The sequence below is a fragment of the Pteronotus mesoamericanus genome, unplaced genomic scaffold, assembly GCF_021234165.1.
Source record: "Pteronotus mesoamericanus isolate MK-2021 breed Mesoamerican mustached bat unplaced genomic scaffold, CSHL_Meso_final contig_164, whole genome shotgun sequence".
NCBI classification, from domain to species: Eukaryota; Metazoa; Chordata; class Mammalia; order Chiroptera; family Mormoopidae; genus Pteronotus; species Pteronotus mesoamericanus.
In genome coordinates, this window is record NW_026555065.1 from 10,829,205 (window position 1) to 10,853,750 (window position 24,546).

The 24,546-nt window shown below is 36.9% G+C and overlaps 1 protein-coding gene across 4 annotated transcripts in view; it reads right to left on the minus strand.

The window, feature by feature from the left end:
• The window catches only part of TCF12 (transcription factor 12), a 351,976-nt gene extending 328,334 nt beyond the window's left edge, over positions 1-23,642 (minus strand). For all 4 annotated transcript variants that reach the window (XM_054565372.1, XM_054565371.1, XM_054565370.1 and 1 more), the window contains exons 1-3: positions 23,372-23,642; positions 22,308-22,404; positions 21,237-21,309 (exon numbers count right to left, since the gene is read on the minus strand). In XM_054565372.1, the coding sequence (XP_054421347.1) occupies positions 21,237-21,309; positions 22,308-22,382 (148 nt within the window). In that variant the 5' untranslated portion in view covers positions 22,383-22,404; positions 23,372-23,642. The remainder of the gene's footprint in view (positions 1-21,236; positions 21,310-22,307; positions 22,405-23,371) is intronic.
• Positions 23,643-24,546: the final 904 nt, after the last annotated feature.

The window sequence follows — 24,546 nt, forward strand, 5'->3', positions numbered from 1 at the left end:
TAAACATACATATGAAACCACACATATACACACAGGAATTTCATAATCAAATTACTAGAAACAAGGAAATTTTTAAAGCAGCCAGAGGCAAAAAACATATTACATAGAAACAAAGATAAGAATTACTGAAGATTGAGAAACAATGACTGCCAAAAAACAATACGAGATCTTCAACTTGTCAAAAGAAGAATGTCAACCTAGAATTCCATTTCCAGCAAAAATATCCTTTAAAAATAAAAGCAAAATAAAACTTTTTCAGACCAGCAAAAGTAAAAAGAATTCATTGTTCACAGTCTTACACTATAAAAAAGGAAGTTCTTCAGGCAGAAGGAAAAATGATATGAGATAGAAATGAAAGATATTAAAAATGGAAAATATATGGATAAATATAAACTGTTAAGACTGATTAAGAAGAAAAAAAAGACATAATTACCACCATTAAGAAGAAAAGATGAAACATGGTAACATATCCTATACAAAATTAAAGGACAGTGGAGTATTATAATTTTAGCCCAATTAATTAACAAATGAAAAAATTCTTGAAAGATACAAATTACAAAAACTAATTCAGTAAAACAGAGAAAATCTGAACAGCCTTAAATCAAGTAAAAAATTGAATTTATAATTTAAAACCTTATTTAAAAAAAGAAAACACTAGGCCTAAAAGGTCTCACTGGCGAATTCTGTTATATACCTAAGGAAGACTTAACACCACTTCTACACAAACACTCTCAGAAAACAGAAGAGGAGCAAGCGAAAAGTTCCCCATACATTTGACGAGGCCAGCATGACCCTGATACCAAAATCAAGACAAAGAGAGTACCAAAAAAGAAAAAGAAAACTACAGATTAATATCCATCATAAAAACAGATACAAAAATCCTTAACAAAATATTAACAAATTAAATTCAATAAAAATAATACATCATCACCAAGCAGAATTTATTCCAGGAACACAGTTGGTTTAAACATTCAAAAAAGCAATCAATGTTATTCATTACATGAGCAGAACAAAGGAAAAAATCCATCTGATGATCTCAATGAATTCAGAAAAAAACATTTAACAAAATTTCAATTCATTCATGACTTAAAAAAAAGAAAAACTCAGCAAACTGGGATTAGAAAGGTATTTCTGCAACCTGGTAAAGAACATCTACCAAAACCTACACTTTAAATCATACTTAATGGTGAAAAACAATGTTTTTTCCCCTAAAATGGAGAAGGAAAAGATATCCATTCTCACCACTTCTAGTTAACATTATATATTTACTATGATAGCCAGTATCCTAAGTCAATAAAAGAAACAGAAGATATACAAATTAGAATGGAAAATACATGTCTTAATTTGCAGTAATCTGACTGAATACACAGCAAATCCTAAGGCATCCATTTAAAAAGATTATTATATCTAATAAGTGAATTTAATTTAGCAAAGTCACAGGACATGAAGTCAATATATAAAAATCAATTTTTCCTATACTGCAGCAACAATTGGAAAAACATTTAAATGCTATGTATAATAGAATTAAACAACATGAAACACTTACAGATAAATTTAACAAAGTATATGCAAGACCTCCATACTGAAAATGCAAAATACTACCAACGAAGATTTACAGAAGATGTGGAGTAAAGATATACACAATGTTTGTATAGTGGAAAATTCAGTATTGTTAAGATGTCAATATTCCCCAAACTTTATAGATTCAACTACATTTTAAACAGAAACCCAGCAGGCTTTGATTATAGAAGTTGACAAGCTGATGAGAATTTATAGAGAATTGCAAAGAATCTAGAACAGCCACACACACAAACATACACCAGATTAAACCACTGTTCTTAGAAAGCAATGTCCATTTTCTACATAAGACACTGCTTATGTCATGTCCCCCTTTCTAGAAAGTCTTCTCCCCAATTTCAATTTCTGGGCCCTAAGACAATCTCTCCCTCAAATTCTATTTCCTCCACAGTCTCCCTTAATAGAGCAAATGGAATTAACACCTTCCTGGGTAACTTTATTTACCACTTTTTACACAAACTTTATCATATTCATTTCTGTATTTTCCACATTATTTTGCAGTTAATGTAATTCAGTAAATAGTGTTTGTTGAATTTAATGACTTTCTAATTTCACTGTACCCATGGTAGGAAAGCTGATAAAACAAAAATATTGTAAGAAAATACTTTGCGCACTAAAAACTAACAATCCCAGAAATACTGCTAATCTTTCTTCTCTGGCTCATAGCAAGCAGAATTTCTAAAGAAGGCAAGAGAACTGTTCACTTCTTATATGCAGGCCCACCCAAATATAAAATATAAAATATATAAAAAATAAAAGCCAACATGTGGCTTATTTTTTACTTGTTTTTGAAGAATGGTAATCTAGGCTCAACGTTTAAAACAATGACAAGGCAAGAGACCTAATGCACAGTTATTTCTTTGGGTAAGTAGTGTCTTGCTTTCAACTGAAAATGAAATGCATTTCTAGAGCCTTTTTAATCTTGATCATTTAATTTTGTTTTCTAGTTTATGCACTTTAGAAAATGTTTCCATAGTGTTTGCCTCTGCAAGAATCAAGACACAGTCCTCAGCTTAACTCATCTTCCCTTACAGTGTGGCCCTAGGAAGAAAATAAATACTTACAGCTCCATACAACACAGCTCAATAAGATGTTTTGTTTTAGTTGAGCACATCAGTAAATGAACTTTCAAGTTTCACATGTTTCTTTCTACAAAGGTTCACTATCTTCAGAGAGAAAATAAGTGGAGAACTGAAACCTCATATTCATAAATTTGAAACAAAGACACACTTCAGTGGTTCTAAACTGGAGCCAGGTTGGTTGCTTAAGAATTAAATAGGAACTTGTTAAAAATTCAGATTCCTCAGCTCTACCCCAGATCCAGGCAATCAAAATATCTAGTGTGTGGGGGCAATCAAAATATCTAGTGTGGGAGATCCAGGAATAGGTATTTGTTAAAAGCTCCCCACATGATGCTACTATATTGCTGAGTTTGGGATTAGGGAAGAGCAAATCCCTCTGTCAAACACATTTCGATAATGATTACTTCACCAAATTTTTATATTAAATAACTGTGATGTTTGAATACAACATATTAGCCAACTGTCCATTAGACAATTTTTTTTAAAACAATCTGAATTGTAACTAACCACTGCTGCATAATTTTATGGGTCAGCTTTGAAACCTGATGCTGCCACTCAGCAGCTGTTACTCAAACTACCTGAAGCCTGTTTCCTCATCTGCAAAAATGGGAGTAAAACTGAATCTGCCTCAAAGAGTCATCATAAGATTATGTTAAATAATTCATGTAAAAGTGGACCCTGTTCTCAGGTACCATACACTTAAGGAACTAGTATTTTATTGAATGCTTTCTATTACAATAAAACTAATTTTTGTGCTTATTTTCTATAGGGGAGAACAATTAAGTAAGTGAAACAGAAATCTTAAGACTGCCAAAAACACTAATGCTTTTGTGTTTTTTTAGCTTCATTAAGTCATATGTGTTGTACAATTATGTCACTTTCTACAACAGGTCAAATCATTACACATATTTTAATCATTAAGTCATATGTGTTGTACAATTCTGTCACTTTCTGTAACAGGTCAAATCATTACACATATTTCAAAAAATCAGGTATCCTATTAAAATCACTATGAGCTCAAGAATGCCCTTTACTAGTGATCCCCTACACTCCCTCTCTTGTTAAGTGAAAAGGTTAAACTGAAGAATTATTGTTCTCTATCATGTTAAAAAAAAAAAAAAAGCCATTCATTATTTACATATGGATGAAAAACTTTGAGAAGAAACGTAATAGTGTAAATCTCTGCCAAGAGTGTGGGGATAGGGAATAGGAAGGAATGCCAGAGGCTGTTTAGTTTTCTACCATATACCATTTTATGCTGTTTAGATTTTTTTTTTTGTAATTTTTCAAAAGTAGTCAATAAAAGAAAATATTTTCCATCACTCATATATAGGGTTTCTAAATTAATTTAAAATTTAATACTCCTGTCTTGACCAGTGTGGCTCAGTTAGTCAGGTGGCATCCCACAAAGTGAGAGATGCAGGTTCGATTCCCAGTCAGGGCATGTGCCTGGGTTGCAAATTTGGTCCCCAGTTGGGGCATGTGAGAGGGACAACCAATAAATATCTCTCTCTCACACCAATGTTTCTCTCCCTCTTTTTCTCCCTCCTTTCCTCTCTCTAAAAATAAATAAATAAAATATTTAAAAGAATAAAATTTAACACCTCCCTCCTGCATCACCTTGGGAGTTAGTGAAAACCACACTACAAAGAGATATAATACACTTCCTCTGGAAATAATACTTCCATATCTGAACACACAACTTCATTAGAACACCAACAATAGGCTTTGAAGAAAGAAGGAATTGGAGGGGAATGTAAAATTAACAACTTTATTTTATAAATCTGAAGACTCATTTTAGATTTTGCCTGAGAACTTTTACACCATTTATTTACATCCAAACCAGCTGAGCCAAACCAAAATATTTCTGTTATTGGTCTAATACCAACCACATCAACTAGTTCATCTCACATTAGAGCATTAAACAAATATTTTCCTAGAGTTTCCCAAGACTATTTTTACACTGAAATACACTGCGTATGATACATTCTTCTAAACCAAGACAATAGTTGAAAAACCCAAACTAGTATAGGGCACTGGATAGCAAGAAAATATTTTCCTACCACAACACAATCTGAGGATTATTCTCAATATAAAAAGTTCTAAAAATCAAGGTACTCTTTAAATATCAATGAGACAGTCAATGAAAACAGTTAGATTATTATTAAATGTTAACAAAAGCTCATTTATTTTGAACTTTCTTGCTATTCAGTTAACATCTTCACCAAAAACTGTCATTTATAGTTTTGAAATGTGTTTACAAACACAGCTTTGTTTCACAGAATTCAAAAATACAAAGCCTTCATTCATGTAATAAAAATACCAATTCTCTCATTTTAGACTCACAAAATATATATATGCAAACCTGCTCCTTTCACAGGGAGAAAATGGACACTTTCAGAGAACTAAAATCAACCGTAAGTCTATAATAAAGGTGGCATCTCAGAAATCTGCAGGTTTTACAAGCAATTAACGTTACTGTTTGAAATAAAAATCCACTCGACAGACTACACAAGAAAATGTATTCTACTCATTTCATAGGTAAGCTATATGAGAACTGATACATATAAAAGAATAGTTAAGTAGCTAATAGCTCAAATAAAGTTGCCTTAAGTCAGTGAGAAGCTTACAACTGCAGAATTTTTGTAGATCACTGAGATGAGAATTTTTATCATCTTTATCATCCAGATCACATCTCTAGCTTGATACAGTCAGAGATCAATCCTGACAAAACTCCTTAACCTTCTAATGTTTTCCTTAAAACAAGATTTTTCCAAATTTCACATACTAGGATAACATTTTAGCTCCAAATTACATCACAGTGGTCAACTCAATTCCTAGTTAAGTGAGTGAATAAATAAATGATGCAGCTGAATAAATAAATAAATGATAGACAAAAATATCATGTCTAGAACTGCAGCTTAGCTTTGAAAAAAAAAAGCCAACCTTTTTTTAATAAAGTCAGCAAAAGCAGCTTTGGCCCCCAAAACTGAAGATAATTTAGAAGTATTAAGTGAAAGATGGTAGTTCACCTTTCTATCACAAATGAAGCAGGTAAATGGACTCAGTTCCATCTAAATAAGACCACCTTCTTCTGCTTTTAATAGATGCTTCCCGACATCTACTCTAATGCTAAATCATAAAATCTCTCTTCCACGGCTCAATCCAACTGGCAAAAAAACAGGGTTGTTTTAGGGAAGGTAGCACTTGCAAGGTTTTGGCCACCTACTGATATCCAGACTGTGGTAAAATGGTTCCTATGGCCCTGTACATCAGAGCTCCTCTACCCACGCAATCCCAGAATCAGACAAGCCACTTTCCCCACAATCTAACATTATAAAGAACAAAAGTAACACACGCCCTGTGAAAAGAAAACTATGAAGTATCACTTCTCTTTGCTTTTCAGAGCCAGGGCTGGCTGTGGTTCAGTAGAGGCAGCTGTATTCACATACAACCTCAATGGCTTTAACCACTTGGCCACTTCTTATTCATCCTTGATGTTTAAATGTGGGGCCCTGGATCAGCTAAGATCTTTTCAGAAGAACTAAGAAAACAGAATTTACTTATTCCAATAAATGAACACCTCAGGTCTCCAGTCAGTTAATCCACACAAGTTCAGCACTTCCTGAAAGCCTCACCATGCACCTGATGCTAGAAAAGATAAATGCCATTTAGGAAATTTAATCTAGGCAATTTAATTTAAAGAATTTAATCTTTCTTTCCACGAACCTATCATACATCCCCAAACCTAAAAACAGTCAAACATAAGGTGTTTGTTGACCTTAAGTAGAGTACTTTGCAGAAAAAAAAGTTCAAAACACTATCTCTGCTTTTAGTGAGCTGTAATCTCGCTAATATGCATGTAATTTTTTAAAAGATGAAAGTATTCTCAAGAATTTTAGAGTTAAAAAGAACTCAGAGCTGTCACACAGTAGAACTCCTACAAATAGAAATCCTTTGTTCAATATTCATCAGAAGTAGGCTTCAGTCTTATTTTAAACTTACGAGGCTACAATAACTGGTTGTACTCACTATCTACCATATTGACCTTACCTTTGCCTTCAAGAGCAAAAAAGAACTCATACTTTCCTTTACTCAAGAGTCCTTAAAATATCTGGAAGCCACATTTTTTCAAAATTATGAAATGGCTGGAAAAGATTTCATAAATGATGGGGATTCAAATGGCACAAGATTAGCAAGAAGGTATTCCAGTTTGGGAGGAAAGAATAGAGATAGAAGGCCCTGTAAAAACACCAATGTGACTGAATCATACCATTCAGTGGGAATTAGTGAGTGTAAGATAGGATAATGTAAATTCCTATCAGATTATTTAAGAATTTAAATACCAAGGTGAGATTTCTGATTATTTTGACAGCCAAGAGGGAACAAATGTAGACTATAGACAAATCACAGGAGGAAGATGTTTTAAAGTATGAGGAGGATTGTGTTATGGACTAAATGTTTATGTTCCCCCAAAATGTATCTATTGAAGCCAGAATTTAAGGTGAGGCCTTTGGGAAATAATTAGGCTTAGAGGAGGTCATAAGAATGGGGCTGTGAAGGGATTAGTGCCCTTATAAGAAGAGATACCAAAGAATTCTCTCTCCCCTCACCTGCTCTAGCTGACACACTGAGGAAACACTATGTGAGAACACAGCAAGAGGGCAGCTACCAAATGTAGACCAGGAAGAATCAGCATCAGAATCCAACCAGCCTCCAGAACTGTTAGAAAACAAACTGCTCTTGTTAAAGCCACCCCCTCTGCAGTATTTTCTAATGGCAGCCTGAGCATACTAAAACAGATAGTACAACTGGCAGTAAGGAGTCCAAGTAAGGAGACTATTACAATGTCTAACAGTGAAGTAACTAATTACAGAGAGGGCAGCAGGAATGCAGAAGTCATCAATTACCTACCTACTTCACCTGGCCCCAGGGTCCTTAAAAGTTATATTCATGAACACTCTCTATCCATCCCCAAGGTCCTTAGTTTTGCTGTCTCACCTACCACCTACTCTCACATCATTGAAATTTAATACAAATCTTTCAAGAAAGCATTAGGTATTATTACAATGGGAAACCCAGAGACAGAAGGCTCCAGAGTGAGTGCCAAATCATGCTATAACCCTTCTCGCCCAAACCCTGTCACTGTCTTATCCTGAAGAACAATCAGCAAATAGCTCACAAGTCCACAAGTCATACGAAGCCCACAAGTCCACAGGCCCCAATCAAAGTCACAGGTTTCACAAAATTTGGATTTGCTGATTTCCTTCTTTAAAATAAAGGGGAAACCTCTTAATAATACAATCCCATAAACATGCAAAGAGTGAGGGAAAAACCCAGTATTTTCAAATAAAAGGTGTGCCAAGTGTTTTATATACCCAGACGGACACTATATGGAAAGGGGCAACCTGGGAATGTGGGGAAGTTCTCATCTTCTCTAATCACAAAGAATCCAAAAACAGTGGCACCAGCAGACAGTCCTACGCCCTGATGCCTTGCCATTTATGTATAAGACTAAATCAGCCCTCCTTGCCTGTACAGCAGATGTGAGTTCCCCTTGCATTTCCCATCTTCATCCCTGTACCTTCTCATCTTCACTCAGAAGTAAGGACACAACCTATAGTTTTTAAATCTTTAAAAGGATGACTTACTGACTAAAAGGATGACTAAAATTTTGTTCAGATTACTTGCTTATCAAACAAAGCAAAAGCAAACTATTCCTAAGAACTGTCTATTGCATCTACTTAAGCCTGAGTTTAACCTTGTCACTACAACAGATCTTCAACAAGCATTTAAAACAACTAAGCAGAAAATAAAGGACTCAAGGGTCCTAATTTGGGGGCTATACGGTTTGGGATATAACTAGAGTTCTAACAAAGAATATGTGTGACAATTCCCTTTACTGTATTGCTTTAACTTTCCCCATCTAACCAAAAAGAGAAAAAACCTGAAGAATCCTAAGGTTTCAAGGGTTACCTACAGTAAAGGAGTCCCTTAGGTCTTCATCCCTCTCAATCATCTGACTTAATCTTCAATAACTATATGTAACTGAAATGTATGAGATTTGCATGAAGTCACTTTCTCCATATATATATATTTGTAAGCTTAGAATTCCTTCAGAAGTTGCTATGCAACTCAACATAATAAGCCAACTAATACTTGTGCAGAACCACAAATCTCCACATTTTAGTAAGAATTTCCTTAAAAATTGCTTACCCTGATCTCTATCACAACCTCTTAAGGCAGTATTTTTATTCTCCTCATTTTAGACATAAGATAAACAAGATTCAGAGAAATTAGCATACTGCTCTAGAATCATAAATCTAGTAAATGATAAAGCCAACACTGAACCAAAACTTTGTGACTCCTAACCCCCTCCTCTTTCCACTATACTACAATGTGTCATTATCTATAAACAAACCATTCTACATAGACCAATAAAATAAAACAATGTGTTAGTAAGAGCTCTAATACTTACAGATGCTCTTTAACATAATGAAATTAAATGTATTTAAATAAATGAAAAAACAAAATGGAATAATCAACACCCTCTCAATACTATAAAGTTAGCATAAATCTTTTCATTTTAATGCACTGAAAGTTCTGTTGCCAAAATGGTACTTTAACAACTTCCATTAAAATCTCTAATGTACATTTAATAACATTTTTAAACTACCTTTGGAATAACTATTTTCCATCTGCTTTTACTTGCCTTTATATCTAAATAAACAGTAAATCTTTGAAAAGCAGAAGTGAAAATAAAGAATTTTCCAGACTATGAAGCAACCATTCTTTTCTATGGCCTCAACTAAATAATAGATATGAATATTCTAATATCTTACACATCTATTAAATTTCATCTTCTTCCCAAGGCACAAATTCTGATGACAGCTGAAGAGTAAGAGAAGACCACACACAAAAAAAACTACACTCTCCTAAAGACATTTCAGGTTGTAGTTGTTTATATTTAATATCTTGCAATACTAAAAAAAAAGTTTTATTTTATGGAGGCTTTTGATAATTCCGTTTTCTTTTTAATAAAAAATCTTGATGCTCTTTCGTTAGAAGAATATCAGCATTATACCATTTTAACCTCCTGTTAGAACAACAAATTTTAAAGATTTGTACAGATATTAAATTCCTCCTCAAGACAAACCATGCCCTGGTGTAGATTGGTATCAGTGCAGGTGCAACTACAACTGATCAGTTTGCTGCTTTTGAGGGGCAATAAGAAACCACAGGGAAATGTGTATCACTGTTGATTTTTCTATTTCCTCTGTAAAATGAACAGTTACAACTTCCTACAAGAACTATGAAGTAAATAATGTGTAGGTAAATATTTATTAAGTACTTTTATCATTACTGGTGTTTTTAAAGTTTGACTCCTCCTCTTCCCCCAATCATTCACTGGGCAAAGTCCTACTGCTACACAATTAGTTTAGCAAGCCTCCAGAGTCAAACTCAGAGTCTACTAATTGTGGCACTACTCTTTAAACTTGACAAAAGAGGCTATACGAGTGTAACTATGAAAGAAAGAGAGACCCTGGCTGAATGGCCTATTTTGCGCTCCTATAGCAGAGCATCTTAAACTCCTACAAACTTTAAAATGAATTTAACTTTCAACATTGTATCACAGTTTTTGAGACAGTAACACTAGGAGAACAATACAGGGAACTGGTTGCAAGGCAACCAGAAAAATCAGAATGGCCAACTGGCCTGCCTCTCAAAACAGAAACACAACAAAGCAATTTATTTCACTACACTTCATTGTTACTTTCATGGCTTATATTAAACAGCAGTGGGACTAAGAAGCCAATGACAGACTCCTGAGGGAATTTCCATACACTCATTAAAATCACAATTTGTTCTTACTGAGTATACTGCAGGAATAAACATTATGCTACTAATCTATGAAAACTTTTAACCAATATAAAAAGACAGAATAAAATTACCAAACACTGGTTTTGTTGTTTGTCCCCACGGAACCATATTTTTAACTTTTTCCTTCATGAAGATGGCTTGGTAGGGTTCTCTTTTCTGTTTGCTCTCAAGCAGCAGTTAAAACTGTGTATAATCAAGACTGAGGCTTCCTTTTAGAGATGATCATATAATGCTACCTGTGTGTATGTGTGTATAAGTAATTTTCATTTGGTTTTATACATGTGTATCAATGTATCTCCTGTTACCGCCCTAAAAATGTCCATGCAAACTCACCAGGGAACTATCAGTACACTCCTTGGCCAAAAAGATGAAAAATCTTGTCCCTCCTCAAAATAGAAATTGATTCCCTAAATCAGTGTGTTAGACAAAGTATTCAAGGCACAAACCTCAGCCTAAAAAAACCTACATTCCAAAAAGATTTTCCTTTATATTAACAAGTCCACAATTTTATTCTGTATTGAAAGTAATAAAATCTCTAATATGGATTTTTAATCCAAAAAAGAACTACTTATTTTGAGTTGAAAATAATACCTGGGAGGCACAAACAAAGAGGAAGGTTTATAATACCTTTTCAGAAATCAGTGGGGCCAGGTGGCTTTTAGAATCCAGTTTTTCAGATTTTAGAAAAGAAATATAGAGTTCTATATATACCATATGTTACAAATCATCCCCAGCACCTGGTAACCATACAGTAACCAGGGAAATTGAGAATGTCAATGGCCTCCCTTCAAATAAGATCAGATTTTGCCATGAAAAGAGTTTATCCTGAATTTAAAAGAAAAATTTTGATTCTGACCTTTTTGGATTTCAAAGTTGCATATCAGGGATTGTGGCTTTTTGGCAGATAAAAGGTGGTCTTGTCATATAATGAATAAACTATGCTACCTCCTGGAACAAAAGAATTAGCCGATGCTTAGCTAAGAGACAGGTAGGATATTTAGTGTAATCTTGAAATGGGTCTGATTACAGTACTTGCCTAGTTGGAGAGGCATAATCAATTCAAGCCGGCTGTAAGTTTCCACCGAGATTAAACATCTAAAAACTTTCCCCTTTAACTTTATTCCAAATTGGGACTAACAATGAAAAACATTTTCCAAAACCTTAACATGTCAACACCAAGCAGACAGGCAATGGGACTCTGACAGATGACAAAGTCAGCTGGATATAGCAGGGCTTCCAATAGCAAAAAACTGAGAGGACCTGCTAACTAGAACTCAAAAGATTTTCACCCATGGTCCCATGAGTGCCCATAAAACCTCAAATTCTCTAACTTGTGGCCAAATCATGCTTCTGCCATAAGCTCAAAGTGAGCCTAGCATTTTTTTCCTCTCTAGTGACATAGCATACTTTTATTTATCCCCAAAAATCTCAAAACAACAACAAATGCCTCAAAGACTAAGAAGCTTGATGAGTGTAATTCTCCCCTAGGAGGGGATCCCTGTGGTGCCAACACTACTTGTCTTGCTGAGAACAGAAGCACATTTGCTCATTGATTGCAGTTGCATGATCATATTAAGTTTAACCTGTGTTCTCAACATTAACCACCAATGAAGTTGCAGTACAGTAATCATGAATTGATCCTGCTCATTTTAAGCCTCACAATGGCTCAATGGCAAAACCACCAGAAAAAAATAAACCAACATCTGTTGAGAAAGGCTCCCTCTAGTTCCTTTAGGTAATTGGAATAATCCTTCAAATTCAAAGACTCCCTCAGTTCAAATTCAGGCACCTTCCTAACACCTAAAACAGATCTGACAAAATAACATCTTACGCAAACTTTCTCCATTTTTAATAATCAAAAATATGTTAAGGTATAGTAGTGTGGATGTTTAAAAAAAGTGGTATTTTTCTGTCTTGCAACTTAAATTGTTCTATTATTGTATTTGAAGGTTTCATCCTTTAGTCACTTCCCAACACAATAAAAATTAGTAACCAATCTTTAATCTGTTTTAATTTCCGTATAATATTTAAATGTGATCTTTAAGTCCCCAGTCAGCTTACAGTAGCTTGGATGACTCACCACTGTCTTTATAAAAACACATTTTAAGCATGGAACAAAACAAACAAAAAACCTCCACCAAATCTCTCCCTATAAAAATACACATTTTCTCCTCAAATCATGGGTATGTTAAGAAATTACAGGATGATCTACCTGTAAATAGAAAACAGAGGTTCAAATGACCTCTGCACTTCAGTTTATAGAGTAATAATTTCCTTACAACCAAAACCATTTTTCTCCTTAATATAATGATCCCATTCCATAGACTTCTGTGGGGAGAAAAGATCCAACAATAAGGACACCTAAAGAATATGCTGTCCTGACCAGTGTGGTACAGCAGGTTGGGCGGCATCCTGCAAATCAGAAGGTCGCCAGTTTGATTCCCAGTCAGGACACATGCCTAGGTTATGAACCATGCCTCCTTTTGGGGGCACATGAGAGGCAACCAATCGATGTTTCTCTGGCACACTGGTGCTTCTCTCCCTCTCTTTCTCCCTTCCTTTCCTTCTCCCTAAAAATAAATAAATAAAATCTTTTTAAAAAATATATGCTTCAGAGTTGGGCTTCTCACTTAAGGAAAAGATAGATAGGCCTGCATCCCAGTGCACTTTGGCCCTTAACACCAAAAATACAAATCAAAGCAGGAGGAAGGAGCTAACATAATGCATCTCACTAGAACTTCAGTGTTACTCAGCAATTACTTAAAATATATTTACATTACAACAAATACCTTTGTGTTAAGGAGTGGAAAGAAAAATGACATGAATTTTTAAGATTTCTTCTGCTCACCTGCAATGTGTTGCTTTGGGCTACCAGGGGAGTTTATGTTCCTTCTCCTTTACCGTTAAGAAAAAAGTGGAGAAGCTCTACCTAGAGACTCTTAACATTCTTTCCAACCTGTCTCCCAACTATTCTGTCCTCTCACGTCACATAATTTTTATTTATTTACTGAAACTACATCTCATTCCAGAAAGAATTTCAAGTAGCTGATGAGAGAATATGGAGAAAACACAACATCCAAGTGGTGATGCCTAAGCATAGAAGAGGCTTTTCAAAAGGTATACACATTTCTGCTCATTGTTCTGCACTATACAGTATCTTGTCTACAAAATAACAGTATTAAGAAGAAGTAGACTACAAAAATAAAAGGTAAGGTTCTAAGATACCTGATGACCTTTCAAAACTACTCTTCTGCCTGACTTTTTAGATTTTTAACAATATATATAATTTTATGGCACTAAAAAGAAACATTGATATGTTGCCCCAGTGGCAGTATTTCCACACCCACCTCAACCAGTAAACATCTCATTTTACCCAAAGTAAAATGAAATGATGCCTGTAAATTGCTTAGCATAGTGCCTAACATATAACAGCAGTTTAATAAACACTGACTACAATATTGGTTATAATTAATATTATCATTAATATTACTTAAGAGGGTGCCACCTAGCTCGCAAGTCACAAAGTAATGATTCCAATCCAGTTGTCTGTCTTCTAAGCCCAATCCTTCCCAATACACTATACTACCTCTCTTATAAAAAGTCAAGAATTCAAATGCTCTCTCACTGACAGACTCCAATTAGATTCCACTCCATTTCAATAAACACAAGTCGAAGAAGGACAAGAATTCCCTCCAGTCACGCACAACCCATTTGTATATAAATCTATACCAAACGTCATCACATACTCCACTCATACACTAATAAGAATTTGTATTTTACATTAATCAACCAAAGCCACTAATTTTATATATCTAACTCCACTATTAACATCAATCCTTAGCCTAATAATTTATCTCCCTGAGTTCATTTCCCTAAGGGTATTCATTCACTCACTTAGCTTTAATTTTAACTTGGCACAGAAAAACAAAATCTGTACATTTCCTATCCAAATTAAATCAAAGTGTGGATAACAATGTGTACGTGCGAAAAGGTATTCATTACATTTTTTTAACAAAAAGCAAATTAATAAATCTCCTAAACGTCACACAGTAAGAGAACTGATTTGATAAGTTATGCTATATCCATTCCGCAGATCATACAATTTTTTTTCTAAAAAAAATAATAATAATCCTCACCCAAGGACTTTAGAGAAAAGGGAAGGAAAGAAAAGGAGAGAAAACACCGATGTGGGAGAAAAACATCAATCTGTCCCTGCACTCCTGCATGCGCCTCAATTAGGGTCTGAACCCACAACCCAGGTATGTGTCCTGACCAGGAATCAGACCCATGACCTTTCGGTTTATGAGACAATGCCCCAACCAACAAGGCCACACCAGCCAGGGCTATCATACAACAACTTTAAACCAAGTTTATAAAGAATCTTTAAGAACATAAGAAAATACTCATAATATTAAGTGAAATTTAAAAGCAGGACCTAAAATAAAACATTAAGTTCTCAATTTAGAGAACATGGGGCTAACAGGAAAAAAAAACTAAAAGGAAACAATTTTCCCGGGATAGTAAAATAATGGGTGTTTTTTCCTCCCTTGTTGCTTCTTCTGTTCCCCAATTTTCTTTTCAATAATAACTATCTATTAATTTTATAAGCAGAAAAGAGCTGTTTAAAAAAAATCAACATCCTTATTTAACTCACCTCTGCACTCTTCTGTAATAAATTCCTCAAATTAACCAGAAAAGTCCCAGGTCGTGCGAATTTTAAAATGCTCAAAGCAATTCAGCATCTTTACTTTCTGTAGCACTACCATCCTCCAATTGTGCCAGAACTGCAACCTTGGGTCATTTCTGTTGCCTACATTAAATCCGATCTTCCAAATCTGTCAGTTCCTTTCTTCTGGTATTTTTCCTTTCTACCTCCTAAACTAACAGCAAGTTCAAACTTTCACCAGCTCACATCTAGATTAACACAAAAGCCTCCTGAGTAAATAAATGCTTTCCTTATTCTATTGTCTCAACACTAACAATCCACTCCACCACAACCTCACTATGTGCCAGACACGGCTCTTAGAACTTTATCTGTATGAACTCATTCAACATTCATAACAACTCAATGAGGAGAGCTACTATTATTAGTTTAATTTTACAGATTAAGAAACAGAAGCACAGAGAGGTTAAGTTATTTACCCAAGATCACCCAGCTATTAAGGGGCAATTATTGGATTAGAACCTATGTAGTCAGGCTCCAGATAATAGTATGTAACTATGAGCTCCTCTAGGGACACAGGAATGGCGATCAATAAAAACCAGCTTCTCTGTCCCTGAAAGTTACAGACCCTTGGAGCAAGCCAAATTCCCATTTTGGAGTCTCTTTTCATGCTATGTTGTCTCTTTCCATGTAGGAGACCAGTTCTTCTCTTCCCTTATTTATTTTCCATACCTTCAAAAGTGAACTCTAAATTGAACATCTATGCGTTTTCCTTAGGTCAGCTCCTTGACTCCTCAGCACATCTGTATTCTTATTGACTCAACTTAAACTACATTAATGCACAGATGTTGACATTTTTATGTTACAAAAGTTTATCTCACAATTTACATTTTTATCTCTCCATCTAGATAATGAAAATGCTTCCACTTTTTCTGTTCTGTATGTCCTTCTCTATTTTCCATCTTCCCAAAAGCTGCTAGAATAGCAAGCTACACAAAGTAGATACTAAATATGCAGTTAACTGATAAACCTGAGATTAATATGACTCAACTATTTAAAAAAGCAGCAAGTCATTCATTAGTCTGTTGAACTGATATTTAAATATTAATCCTCTCATTTTATTCCCTAAGTGCAAAAGCATGTTTTGTGTTTTCAACATCCCTCTCCAAAAAACATATACAAGTGATATCCAAGAGCAGTCTTATCAAATATTTTTTTAAATGTATTCCACATACTGTCCAGAAATAGTCCTTATTTTTTTTTTTTTTTCAGAAGACTCTAATAGTGTTACTTTACTCCCTTACAGCAACGGTTATCCAAGTCTGACAACACTAAGTAGGCAGTGACATTCCAGGCATGATTACCAATTGTTCAAGAACAGAGAGACTAGCTGGCTTTCATAAGAGGTTATTCTAAATGACTCCATTAAATCTAAAGTGTGAAAACAATTGTGTTTATATTTAAGGTTCAGGATCTTCATCTTTATCTTCCTATTCCAAGGGGATTATTTAAAAACTCAAAAACACAAAGATATATAAAGGATAGTAGCCTAAAAGAGAAAGTTGAACTTGTGTCTAAATTGTTAACGAAAATAGAAAAAAGTAATTATAGGTAAGCCACACTGTATATAATAAACTCTAAAATACTGTGATCTAATCAAACTGTTTTTCAAATCCCTTATCAGCCAATAACTACTTAAAGGAACGCTAAAAGAACTTCTCAAAAGTACATAGTATTAATGATTATAATCTTATCTCTAATTATCCTATTTTCCCAGTTTTTATTTTCATATACAGATCTTCTCTAAAGACTTATTTACTACTTAACTTTTACCTTAAATGAGCCACTTAACAGCAGACAATATTTATCCTAAAATACTGTATTTTCCCTCACATGCTTGCTCACTGCAGTTACTCCACTCACCTCTACAATTTGCTGGAAGCAAATGTTTAACATGGATTGGTTACCCAAATAACAGCACTAAATTTGAACAAGTGTGTATTACTATACATTACATTTATTATCAATTTCAACACTGTTAAGATACACAATACAAACCACACCCTACTCATAACCTTAAAAGATCTTACATATAAAGACCAAACCTAGTTTCTACCCTATTTTAAATTACCATTTCTACTTATATTACATGTTACATTGGTAAATTTTGGGTTGTTTTCTTGATTTTTTTTGTATTTTCAAATTAATGGTGCAGGCAATTTGAAAAGCTAATTCTATGTTTAACATGGTGAGTAGGTATTTAGCAATCTTCTCATAGACTTTAGAAGTAGAAGCAGTTATAAAAGGGAAACACCAGGAATCCTTGTGGTGATGGAACTGTTTTTGTATCTTGACTCTATCACTATCACCAACCTAGCTTGTAATATTGTACTACAGTGTTGCAAGTTGTTACCATTGTGAGAAACTTGGTAAGTGTACATGGGATCTCTGTATTGTTTCTTACAACTGAATATGAAACTACAAGAAAGTTAATTCCATTTTAAAAATTACTCAAGAGCAATTTAATGAGAATTTATTTTTAAAATTTCTCCCTCCAAAAATTGATTAGTATCTGAAGAATGAAAAACTGTACACCTTTTAAAATCCAAGAGCTAGCTCTGATCTTTGTGGCTCAATTGGTTGGGCGTCTTTCTGCAAAGCAAAAGGTAGCCAGTTCAATTCCTGGTCAAGGCACACGCCTGGGTTGCCGGACAAGTCCCTGGTTGGGGCACATACGACAGGCAACCAATTGATATTTTTCTCTTACATCAATGTTTCTCTCCCTGTCTTTCTCCCTCCCTCTCTCTAAAAATAAATTTAAAAAATCTTTTTAAAAATTTTAAGAGCCAAAAAACAGTTCTTACAATTGTTTTCAAAAATCTTGGGCAAGAACTGTTACAAAAGTCTGATTTGAAATAGGAAAAGTAAAGTTTTACTTGCTAGTTAAAATAACTTTCTAGATATAGATATAAATATCAGAGACAAAGAACCAGTATGGCTCACATAACATATCCCACTCCCTCCCAACATCTCCTATTACTTGGATTCAAAAACTAACAAAGCTAATTTTTCAGATAGCACATAAACATTAAACTACTACAAATTAAATCCCATATCACAATTTAGTTCTATATACTCAAACCTGAGGGGGCAGTGGATTTAAGCATCTAAACTATTTTCACTTTGTCAATCCTTTCAACAAGCTTTCCTTTTATACAGTGCCTCACCTTTAACTCCTACAGAAACACCTCCCTCAAGGTCACTGTTAAGAACACCTCACAGACTCTATCAAACCATGCAGACAAATTCAGGCTTATCAGGCAAAAAAAAAAAATAGTAATAATAACAACACCTTGATGGAAAAAAATGGCATTTCAGCTGACTCCTCAAGACAAATAAGTAATAGTAAATAATGCACATTCATCTTTTCCATAGTGACTTTTGATGAAGTGTCAGCTATCATATGAGTTACTTGATTTGCTTTAGGAATAAGATTTTAAAAGTAACATCATGTACTTCAGCATGTATCGTATGTCTTCAGTTAAAAAAAATCCCAAAATTGTTATATTTCTCAAAAAATCCCACTGTGAAGTTGTATCATCCTGAACAAGACAAATAATCAAGAAAGGAAATTACACTGTACAATTATAGTTTCCATGAGGCAAAGGCTTAGGGTTTTACAAATGATACTCCAAAGGCAAGAAAACGCTAATCTTTAAGTCAGCTCTTCCGAAGGAAAGTCAGATCTTTAGATCCTTATAAGCTGCAAACAAACAGGCATTAGGATGTATTACATATCCTTTGATATCAAGACAGATTACTCAAATATCAGTAAAATATAGAAATAAAATAATGTAGCTATCTATACCACTTTCTTGTAGACATTTCCTTTAAAATAAGAAATGGCGAGAGGAAAACCGTATCTACTAGTATACGTACTTTGATATAAAATATCACATGCCATATTCCCTTCCACCAAGGGAAACAACTATTAAAGGTTACAACTTTTAAAATTCTTTCTCTAGGTTTAAAACAAAGCACACAGATAAAAATTACTACATCCAGTAAATACAGGTGTTTAAATTCAAACTTTCAATGGGTAAATAACAAGTCTAACAGCTTTAAAACTAAAAATGTCCTACTCCCAAGAATCAAATACTATGACCACTTCTACAATATAGAAAAATAATTTTTTTCTTTATATAATGCAAGCCACAGAGAGAAGGGCCTCCAATGCCATGTTTGTAATACACACCAAGTTCACATACTTAATTTCACAGACTATGAAAAAATCATACCTTGATTTTAAAAAGTGAAAAAAACTGCCCTTATTTTAAAAACAAATTACTTCTAACAGCAAGTTTCTAAAGTCCATGTCCTTTATATCAGTGTCAATTAATAATATTTTCCACAATTCGAGCTGGAACTAATAGCCTGAAACAGCAATATATCACTATGCATTAATGAAATATACTAAGCATCTACTATATATTAAAGTAAATTTGAAAGTTCTTGAGAATGAATTCTTTGTTGCAAAAATTGAGACATACTCAAAATAGCAGTGAAGAAAGGGAATACAGCCTTCTTCTACATTAACTAATAATGTTCTCCCCTTCCTCCAAAAGTGACAATTTTCAAATGACTGCCAATAAAAGGAAGGAGGCAGGAGAAGGGCTGGGGTTTGGCTGACATTTTATGATACCCTTCTTATTAAAGATAGTATTAGCCTTAGGATATTTACAATCCAAAGTGCCTTTTTTAAAATTTATAATGTTAAACGACATACTATTCTCCCCATAAGCTGCAATTTCATCATTAAAAGTAAATTTTAGTAAATTAAGTTATTGTATGATTTTTTAAATAGAAGTATCTTTTGAATGTAAAGTGGTATAAAGTGGTAAAATAATTACTAATTTAACCTTCCTTTCTGATGTTTTGTTCCCACAGTATTTTAAGAAGTAACTATCACTTTGCTAGGGGAAATAAAAGTACCGGTCAAAGAGGAATTACCGAGTTTCAGCCCAGAGATTTGACAGCTGGTTGTCTTAAGATGAGACCGTCATGGCTTTAGTTTTTTGTTTTTGCTTTTGTTGTTTTCATCTGTCTGAGTGCTAACAAACAAATATAAGTTAAGTAGAAAATTACATCTTCTGTACACTAGAATGGACCTTGCTTCTAGAATGTTTATTTTTTTAACTGACGAGTTTAAATACATTCAAAAACAAAAAATGCATAGTGAAGAAATATGGGATAAATGTTAATGAAACACAGTAGTTGTACACATATAGAAGGTAAATTTAAAGAGAACAGTACTAGTGTAGGAACAGGAATTGAATTTAAGCTACTCTAACCATTATCCTAACGTAACCTGAATGTAGGACAGAATTCACTCATCTAATGGGTGTCATTTCAAAATAAATCTAACTCTTATTCATTTATTTGTAACTTTTATTCTGTTAACATTTTAAATAACTATCCACAAAATTGTTAATTTGCTGCAGAAAGGAATGGCTATCTTTTAAAATACACATCTTACTAATTATTGCTTAATTCTACTTTTCATGTGCATATATTAAATAATATTTTACCAATTGTTTAGAACCAAGAGTTTAATAATGCTAATATGCTGAAAAATTTAAAAATACCTATTTAAATAAACACTAAAAAAAAAAGGCCACACAAACCATAGTGCATTTTCTTCTCGTACTTTTCTAAATATAGAGGCATAATATAATCCCTTGTATTCAAGACAATTCTCAACTTAAAAATTCATACAAAAGAAAATAATTTTAAATCTATATTGAAATTCTTAGACAAATTTCAGATCCTTACAGCAACAACCCATATTTGGGGCTTGGTTGGTTTTTATTTCAATTTTTTTGCTTTTATTTATAATTTTAACATGCTAAAATTTATAATTTTAACATGCTAAAGAATAGCATGAAGAAAGATATCAAAATACTTTATATTTTTCTACTAAACTGCATCACAACACCAAAATATGAGTTTCTGATTTTAGACATCAATCTTACCTGATCCACTGAACTGACTGCTTCCCAGTGTTGTTGGTCTGGTTTTCCCACTATTAACAGGTGGGGAAAACATCTGCAAAAAAACCCAAAAAGTATGTTAGTCCTGAAATTCTTCCAGATTCCTTGCGAACCAAGAGTCATTAGTTAGTTACTATATGTCAGAAGTTAAAATAAAATTGGAAGTGTACATTCAGGCCCAGGTAGGCAAATACACTAAGTGATACTATTACGAAATACTACTTGGAAATACTAGTTATAGTCTGTCCTGCAAACCCAGTCACTTAAATGAGAGATTTTAAGATTATTAAGTTTAAATAGTGTATTTTTATCCATTATCTTCAATTTGTAACTAACTTAATCTCATTATATTTACATTACAATTTAACACAGTCAAAATCATAATCAATGAAACTATACATACACTAAAGGTCCATTATAAGTTTTATGAAGTAGGTACTGGTCCTGACTCCTAACAGCAGTTAATAAAGGACTTCCCATCGGAAATATGGGCAGAGGCCCTTTGGTTTCAGCAGATACTTTTAAGTCATTCAATTACTTACCATGTAAAAAATTTTAAATCTGTATTTATACACACATACACATTTATATATGTATCATAAAGGTATTTAGCTCAAAAGGCTGGAAGTTCTAGCCCTTGACTTGCTTTCTCGTAAATGACATCTTTCAAATACCACACCTTGGGGAGAGAAATGGTTAGGAGTGTTAAAGAAAAAATAATTTTCTTTTTTCATATGAAGTTCAAAACCCCTAATAATCATCAGGGTTAGAAGGTGACTCAACGAAAGCTCAAGATTTCATTGTTTTCCCTTTAACTGGTTAAAACAAATGACCCCTTTGGCAATAAAGTTTTAAATATGCAAGTCTAGACATTACATCAAAGTTCAGGTGTCCAACTTGGGGGAGCTGGACTCCAGCCCTGAGAACTACTGCTAAAAGCAAAGGGAGTTCACGCTGCCTAGTCTCCACGTCGCTTCCCCCGACCTTCTTTTTCTTTTTTTTTCTTTTTTTTTTTTTTAATAAACCCCAATATGCCGCGCAAAGCTCTCATACCGCACTGAAGTCCAGCAGGTCGCTCAGCTCCTTATCGGTCCCTATAGCGGCCATGCGCTGCTGCTGAGGATTCATCTTGGGCCACTTCTAGCAGGTCCTAAGGTAGAGGAAGGACCAGGCTCAGCGAGAGACCACCGAGGGGATGGAGAGGGGATAGGTGGAAGAGCGGGAGTGCGGGGCTGACTCTCAATATCCAACTCGTTCCCTTGCCGCGCGGGCCGGGAGGCGAGAAAGCCGGGAGCCCGCACCCAGTCGGTGAATCCACGCGTTCCTCGGCGCGGCCCGGGAGCGACGCAGCGGCTCCCGCAACTCACCGCCGCTCCCCCAAGTTAAAGAGCTGGTCCCTTTTCCCTCCGCGGCGCCCCCTACCCCTCGCCGCGGCCCGGAGCTCGGTGCGCGGGGTCCGGCCGGGGCGGGGGTGTCGGGGGGTGGGTGAGGGACGTTTGGGCGTCCAGAGAGCGGAGCGGCGGCAAGGGGAGACGTGAAGTGACTCACTGGCTCGGCAACAATAGAACTGACAAGTTGCAGGGAACGCGCCGCTCGCAGGCCCGCGTCTGCGGCCGCCGCCTCCCGGACGTCCCCAGCGGGCCCGGGGAGGGGGGGGGTCGCAAAGCACCCTCCGCGCGTCCAAGAGGCGTTTTTAAAAAGAAAACAGAAACACCGACAACTAGTCCTGCTTTCGCCCGTCGTCCTCCTCCCCGGCTCGACCTCCTCCCACTTTTGCTACCCTGCCTGCGGCCGGCCACCCGGCCGGCCCCGGACCAGCGGAACAATGAGCTTGGCTTGGCGGCCGAAGCAGCCCGCTCTCCCGCGCGCCCTGGAGCCCGAGCCGAGAACCGAATGGGGCGTGCAGGCCGAGCGCGCCGCCCGCGGGCCTCGCCGCCCGCGACTCTCGCCTCCGCCCCCACTCCGCTCCCCAACTTGGAGGGGACCCCGGGTTCGCTCTATACAAAGGGGCGCGGAGTTGGGGCGCAGGCTGGGGACGCCTCCGCTACGGCAGGGACGCGGCTGCGCCCCGCAGCCCCGCCACGGCGTCCCCCTCCCGTTTGCCTGTCCGCAATTACCTGCCGCCCCGTCTCCGCATCCAACCACCCAGATTAAAGTTCACTTTGGCCGGGAGAGCGGGCTCCGGCTTCCCCTTGCACCGCCCGGCGGCTCGGTTCACTTTGCCCCGCGCGAGCTCTCGGATCCGGGCGGGGGAGGCGGCTTTAAGGCCTAGCCGCCCCTTCCTCCCCGGGGCGGGCTGGCGGTCCCCCCGAATAGAACTTGTGGGTCTCCTCAGGCGGACATTTTTTTCGCTGAGGCGGCCTCAGCACCGCGCTCGGCTCGGCTCCGGATCCCTCCGCGCTGGGAAGAGCCCCAGCTTAACCCCTTCGTCTCCGGTCTCTCCCGCCGCCCGCGCGGAGGAAGTGGGGCCAGCGGGAAGGGGGCGGGGAGGAGCCCGCGGGAACAGGGAGTGGCGGCGGCTCAGTCGGTGGACAAAGCCCGCGGTGGGGTGAGGCGGGCTGGAGTCGGGCTGGCAGGGAGGGGCGGGAGAGGCGCACAGGCACCCCGTGAAGTAGGGCCAGGCCGCCCGCTGAGGACGCCTCCTCCGGGCCCCCGGCAGCGGGGCGGCAGGCACCGTGGCGCCTCCTCCAGCTGGTCCCGCTCCTGCCTCGGGCCCGACGCGGAGCGGCGGAGACACTCCTGCGGGCCCATCTGGATCCGCTGTCCCAGGCCACCCATCCCGAGGACGCAAAGCCCTAAAGGCTGCCGTTCCGGAGCGAGCCGCGATTGGACGCTGGAACCCGCGCTTGGTGGGGCCGGGAGGTTCCAGCCCCGGGAGGCTGCGCAGCTCTGGGCACAGAAGATGAGTACGTGGGGAAGGTGGACACCCGGCCAACTCCGTCCGCAGTTGGAGTAGGAGCGGGTGGTCAAATTTGTTGCGGAGTTGAAGGCAGAAGGGGTAAAACCTCTCTCAAATCACTCGAAGCTGCCTGGGGTTCAGGTTCCAAAATAACTCCACTCGCTCAAGCCCCGTTGTCTACAATCATCTTTTTCCACCCGAATCCCATTCGGGGACAACAAACTGCATAGCGGGACGAGTTCTTCTTGGAAATGATCAAAACAGCCCCTTCGTCCACAGCCACTACCTTGGTGCAAGTTCTGAACTTGGCATGAAGAATCCCCGAACGGAATAGAAAGAAGACAAAATAACTAAACCTCAATTCCTTTCGTTTCAGCGATGGAAGTAATGTTT